General features: G+C 42.1%; 1 protein-coding gene across 1 annotated transcript; it reads right to left on the minus strand.

Moving 5' to 3' along the window:
- Positions 1–527: 527 nt before the first annotated feature.
- LOC145876012 (E3 ubiquitin/ISG15 ligase TRIM25-like) lies at positions 528–4,523 on the minus strand. Its single transcript, XM_082971782.1, has 2 exons — positions 3,830–4,523; positions 528–3,397 (listed from the first exon to the last, which is right to left on the minus strand). The coding sequence occupies exons 1-2, from the start codon at positions 4,424–4,426 to the stop codon at positions 3,224–3,226; spliced, it is 771 nt and encodes a 256-aa protein (XP_082827908.1). The 5' UTR covers positions 4,427–4,523; the 3' UTR covers positions 528–3,223.
- Between the last annotated feature and the right edge of the window lie 2,576 nt (positions 4,524–7,099).

A 7,099-nucleotide genomic window follows, 5' to 3' on the forward strand; every position in this document is an offset into this window, starting at 1 on the left:
GACTCACCTTTTACATTACCACAACCACCGCCTTGTTCATTCTGGATACAGAGTGTATATGTTCCTCTCCCACCTGTTCACCGACCAGGATCAATAATTCCTCCACACCATTCTCCACAACGCACCTGAAGAGACAGCGTTTCTTCTCCACTCGGTTGAGGACATCAAACTACCCTACTCCCTCCTCAACTCTAACCGATAAACAGCGGAAACCGATAAACAAACCCTCCCACCATGACAAAATACATTTGGAAAATAGGCAAAAGAATAGCTGCACTCTTTACGAACGACAAAACCTCAAGTTACCAACTTCTTCTTCTTCTATGGTATAATGGCGGTCCTCAAACCAACGTTAAAGGAGCGTGGCGCCTCCTACTGTGCTGGAGTGTGTTCAATCACGGTTTACACCATTTCTAAATCCTCCTACCTAACTCAGTACTTCTGAGAAAATAAAAAAGATCCCTACTAACTTCTAATAGACCCTCCCCCATCCCCCAAATCCCTTCCAAACCCCCCCCAACCTCAATGACCCTACACTTCAATCTTTCCCTCTCTTCAACATCCTTACAACAATATAACAACACATGCTCCACCGTTTCATTGACAATACCCTCCAGACACAAACCATTCACATGCTGCCAACCAGATGGAAGGACCAGTTCGATGTACAATGTCCTAAAGACAATCGAGGAAACACCACCTCTTCCTTCCTAATCTGACCTTTGAACCTTGGTCCACCGACCTTTCTTTGGAGGGCATATAAATGCCGTCCCTTGTGCTCAGAGTCCCATCTCTTCTGCCACACATCTATCAAAATGTCTCTGATCTCACATTTGTCCTCACCTCTACCCAGTGGAACATTAATATATATTAGATCTTGTTTTAAAGTTATTTTAGCTAACTAGTCTACAATTTCATTCCATTCCACACCTGAATGTGCTGGGACCCAGCAGAATCTCACTACTAGACCCATTCTCTCAATTCTCCATAATAACATTAATACCTCCAATAGTAGGTCACTCCTAATAGATTTACCAGATGATAAACTATTCAATACAGACAGAGAATCTGAGGATACTATAACTCTAACAGGCTGTACGTCCTCCACCCACTGGAGGACAACTATTATCACCAACAGTTCAACTGAGTACACTGACAGTTCATCTGTTAGTCTTCTACATATCTGCACATCACATTCAGGAAGGTCAACACCTGCTCCTGTGGGCCCACTATCTGGGCCCTTGGATCCATCTGTGAAAAGAGGTAAAAAAAGCATAACAACTTCTACCAATGTAATTGTCAACCAGTTTCCCTTTATCACTGACTTCTGACCCAATCTTTCCTTTTGTCTACCAAGGTTAGATCAACAACAGGATCTGGGAGTAACCATGGAGGAACATCCCCTATCACCACAGAAAAGGGCCAACCTCCAACTCCCTGAAACTACTCTCATCAGCAAGCTTTCCAACTGTCCAACCAAAACCACTGCCTTGTCTACTAGTATATTCCCAACAGTCATCTAGAACAGTAGCAGTGGGATGCTCAACCTCACAGCCTTTCAACCCAATAAGCTAATGACAATTTATTACGTCGTATATCTAAAGGCATCTCACCTGCCTCAACTGGACTATAATATAAATCCATGATATTATGGGATACAAAATGGGAAAAGGGGAAATTATGATAATACTAAAAAAACACCCTTCTAACTAACCCTACACTCATTAAAACCCACTACCCCATTCCACTACTTTGACCCTATCTGCTCCTGCACCAGGCCAACTAACCCTACACTCATTAAAACCCACTACCCCATTCCACTACTTTGACCCTATCTGCTCCTGCACCAGGCCAACTAACCCTACACTCATTAAAACCCACTACCCCATTCCACTACTTTGACCCTATCGGCTCCTGCACCAGGCCAACTAACCCTACACTCATTAAAACCCACTACCCCATTCCACTACTTTGACCCTATCTGCTCCTGCACCAGGCCAACTAACCCTACACTCATTAAAACCCACTACCCCCATTCCACTACTTTGACCCTATCTGCTCCTGCACCAGGCCAACTAACCCTACACTCATTAAAACCCACTACCCCATTCCACTACTTTGACCCTATCTGCTCCTGCACCAGGCCAACTAACCCTACACTCATTAAAACCCCACTACCCCATTCCACTACTTTGACCCTATCTGCTCCTGCACCAGGCCAACTAACCCTACACTCATTAAAACCCACTACCCCATTCCACTACTTTGACCCTATCTGCTCCTGCACCAGGCCAACTAACCCTACACTCATTAAAACCCACTACCCCATTCCACTACTTTGACCCTATCTGCTCCTGCACCAGGCCAACTAACCCTACACTCATTAAAACCCACTACCCCATTCCACTACTTTGACCCTATCTGCTCCTGCACCAGGCCAACTAACCCTACACTCATTAAAACCCACTACCCCCATTCCACTACTTTGACCCTATCTGCTCCTGCACCAGGCCAACTAACCCTACACTCATTAAAACCCACTACCCCATTCCACTACTTTGACCCTATCTGCTCCTGCACCAGGCCAACTAACCCTACACTCATTAAAACCCACTACCCCATTCCACTACTTTGACCCTATCTGCTCCTGCACCAGGCCAACTAACCCTACACTCATTAAAACCCACTACCCCATTCCACTACTTTGACCCTATCAGCTCCTGCACCAGGCCAACTAACCCTACACTCATTAAAACCCACTACCCCCATTCCACTACTTTGACCCTATCTGCTCCTGCACCAGGCCAACTAACCCTACACTCATTAAAACCCACTACCCCATTCCACTAATTTGACCCTATCTGCTCCAGCACCAGGCCAACTAACCCTACACTCATTAAAACCCACTACCCCATTCCACTACTTTGACCCTATCTGCTCCTGCACCAGGCCAACGGCCTGGGAGGACAGGACACCACCACTCAACACACCCTGGAACTCTTCTGAAGTCAAATCTAGTATGACCAAATACACTAAGAAGCCAACCTTACTGAAGCATATATCACTGGTTGGCCCATCCCTCTGTGCTGTCACAGATCTACTACTCACAGGGATCCTCTCAGGATCCCTCAGCCTTGACCCATCCTCCTCTACTTTCTTCACTGCCTCAGCAGTGACAACCTGTTCCCAACAGTGGGGTCAGTGGGATTGGATAGGGGCCCCTCTACCTCTCTCTCTCTCTCTCTCTCTGACTGGAGGAGACAGGTGAAATGGTGTGTCTCCTCTGGTCAACAATACTCACCTTGAAAGACTCCACAGCCTGTTGGAGCTCCTTCAGCTCCTTCTCTCTCTCCTGGAATCTCTGCTGGACCTTCTGCTGACTCATCCCCAGCTGCCTCTGTGGAGAATCACTCTTCAATGAGCTATCAAGCTTTATTAGTCCAGTAGATCAATAGTATAGTAATGTGACATAGGGCCCATAGAGAGGAAGGTCTAAAAAATGGATGGTCCATTTCCTAAATGATATTTATTTGTTGCTATGTGAATGATTATAGTTTTTATGGTAGGACTACATGAATCAACAGGTTGAGACTGAACTTTGGACTCATAAAAGGCCATTCAGAATGATAATAGTGTTTGACATTATAAAATGGTGATACATCTGGAGAATCTGGGTTGACATATCAATATACTCAAGGTTTGTGTTCATATTTGTTCTGCTGAGGATCTATTTCATTTCAATGATCTCATATTCAAACAGCCTTAGTTCCTACTGTATCTTTAATTCTTTGTTTATCAGACAGTCACCAACAAGTTGTTCTGGTCTTACCTGTTTCTCAGTCCTCTCTGCTGCAGCTGACACTGTATCATGGCCTTTATGTTCATCCATCACACACTGATAACAGATACCCTGCTGATCGGTACGACAGTAAACCTCCAGCAGTTTGTCATGATGAGAGCAGATCTTCTCCTGTAGTTGTGCGGTGGCTTTGACCAGCTTGTGCTTCTTCAAAGCAGGAGATTCGTAGTGAGATTGGAGGTGAGTCTCACAGTAAGAGGCCAGACACGTCAGACAGGACATGAGGGCTTTCTGCTTTCTGGTCCCAGTGCAGAAATCACACGCCACATCTCTAGGTCCAGCATAGCACAGAGCAGGAGGGGGAGCAGCCTGGAGTCCTGTCTTCTTCAGTTTCTCCACCACCTCAGCCAACATGTTATTTTTCCTCAGATTAGGCCTTGGAGTGAAGGTCTGTCTGCACTGAGGACAGCTATAGACCCCTTTCAGAACATCCTGATCCCAGCAGCCCTCAATACAGCTCCTACAGTAACTGTGTCCACAGGGGATGGCGACTGGTTCCTTCAGTAGATCCAGACAGACAGAACAACAGAACTGGTCCTGGTCCAGCAGAACTCCCTGTTGAGCCATTTGGACGGTTGTTCACTCTCACACAGACAGACGACACAGAGACTCAGATCAGTTTCGTTTCCTCAGAAGAGAGTTTGTGAAGGGGGATGGACTTCCTGGTTCTGCCAGAGGGGTGGGGTTAGAGGGAGGCAGGAAGAGAGAGAGGAACTGCATGCAACATCAAGAGGGAGACAAATAGTCTTGTTCCAATAGAGCCTTTAACATGGAACAAATGACATAATGAATCTTAAAATGTGAGTTGTTAGAATATATGAAGGGTAACAGTTTTCTATGAAGTACGTATGTATCATTATTTTAATCACCTTTATAATGCCTTATAAATCAATAAGTCCTGAGGAGGTGTGATATATGGCTATTATACAGTACCGCGGCTAAGGGCTGTTCTTAGACAAGACACAACACGGATTGAGAATTATCTAACACTTTCAACAATACAATCACATTTTATTTCATTGGTTTCATACACATATTTATCAGATGTTATTGTGGGTGAAGTGAAATGCTTGTGTTCCCAGCTCACAGAGGGCAAATCTAAAAAGTCAATGAAAATATTAGGACAAGCAATGATATATATATATATATATATACACTGTGTACTGTGATGTGATGCATAGACAATTTGGAGTACATCTGTAGTATATCTGAAGAATAGTAGATGTACAGTAGTAGTTATATAGGATGAACCATGACTAGAATACAGTATATACATATGAAGTGGACAGCAGTAGTTATATAGGATGAACCAGGACTAGAATACAGTATATACATATGAAGTGGACAGCAGTAGTTATATAGGATGAACCATGACTAGAATACAGTATATACATATGAAGTGGACAGCAGTAGTTATATAGGATGAACCAGGACTAGAATACAGTATATACATATGAAGTGGACAGCAGTAGTTATATAGGATGAACCATGACTAGAATACAGTATATACATATGAAGTGGACAGCAGTAGTTATATAGGATGAACCAGGACTAGAATACAGTATATACATATGAAGTGGACAGCAGTAGTTATATAGGATGAACCAGGACTAGAATACAGTATATACATATGAAGTGGACAGCAGTAGTTATATAGGATGAACCATGACTAGAATACAGTATATACATATGAAGTGGACAGCAGTAGTTATATAGGATGAACCATGACTAGAATACAGTATATACATATGAAGTGGACAGCAGTAGTTATATAGGATGAACCATGACTAGAATACAGTATATACATATGAAGTGGACAGCAGTAGTTATATTGGATGAACCATGACTGGAATACAGTATATACATATGAAGTGGACAGCAGTAGTTATATAGGATGAACCATGACTGGAATACAGTATATACATATGAAGTGGACAGCAGTAGTTATATAGGATGAACCAGGACTAGAATACAGTATATACATATGAAGTGGACAGCAGTAGTTATATAGGATGAACCAGGACTAGAATACAGTATATACATATGAAGTGGACAGCAGTAGTTATATAGGATGAACCAGGACTAGAATACAGTATATACATTTTTATTTATTTCACCTTTATTTAACCAGGTAGGCAAGTTGAGAACAAGTTCTCATTTACAATTGCGACCTGGCCAAGATAAAGCAAAGCAGTTCGACAACATACAACAACATAGAGTTACACATGGAGTAAAACAAACATACAGTCAATAATACAGTAAAAAAAATAAGTCTATATACAATGTGAGCAAATGAGGTGAGATAAGGGAGGTAAAGGCAAAAAGGCCATGGTGGCAAAGTAAATACAATATAGCAAGTAAAACACTGGAATGGTAGATATGTAGTGGAAGAAAGTGCAAAGTAGACATAGAAATAATGGGGTGCAAAGGAGCAAAATAAATTTATAAATAAATAAATAAATACATTAGGGGAAGAAGTAGTTGGGCTAAATTATAGATGGGCTATGTACAGGTGCAGTGATCTGTGAGCTGCTCTGACAGCTGGTGCTTAAAGCTAGTGAGGGAGATATGTGTTTCCAGTTTCAGAGATTGTTGTAGTTCGTTCCAGTCATTGGCAGCAGAGAACTGGAAGGAGAGACGGCCAAAGGAGGAAATGGCTTTGTGGGTGACCAGAGAGATCCCTGGCCTTATCTTCTCTCAAGAAGATGTCTGGTAGGCCCATTTAAATACCTTTTTTGGACATTTCAAGATAGCAGATGTTTGAGTTGGGTCTATTAACACAGCTGTGAGTTGTTATTTTTTTCATTTTTTTCATTTTTGACAAAATGAGCACTCCTGGAAGTGACAGATTTTGACTCATATTGAGTGATAAGACTGAGCTATTTAAAAACACTTTTTCAACATTTCAAGATAGCAGTTAGTTCAGTTTGATCTTATTAAAGACAGCTGTATATTATTTCTTTTGACCCAAAAATATTCTATGTTCATGCCCACTTGTTTTGCACTATGTTTGAAGGCTGTCAACTTCTTGTCAGGAGGAGAATCACTTAGCCTTTCGACTAATTTTCAAATGATAGGATGCCTATTTAAAAACACTTTTTCAACATTTCAAGATAGCAGTTAGTTCAGTTTGATCTTATTAAAGACAGCTGTATCATTTTTTTATTCATTTTGACATATTGTTTGGGACCACTTTTTTTGCTCTGTTTGAAGGCTGTCAGCTTCTTCTCAGGAAGAGAA

This window comes from Salmo salar, unplaced genomic scaffold (genome assembly GCF_965601325.2).
Source record: "Salmo salar unplaced genomic scaffold, fSalSal1 ptg000424l, whole genome shotgun sequence".
NCBI lineage: Eukaryota > Metazoa > Chordata > Actinopteri > Salmoniformes > Salmonidae > Salmo > Salmo salar.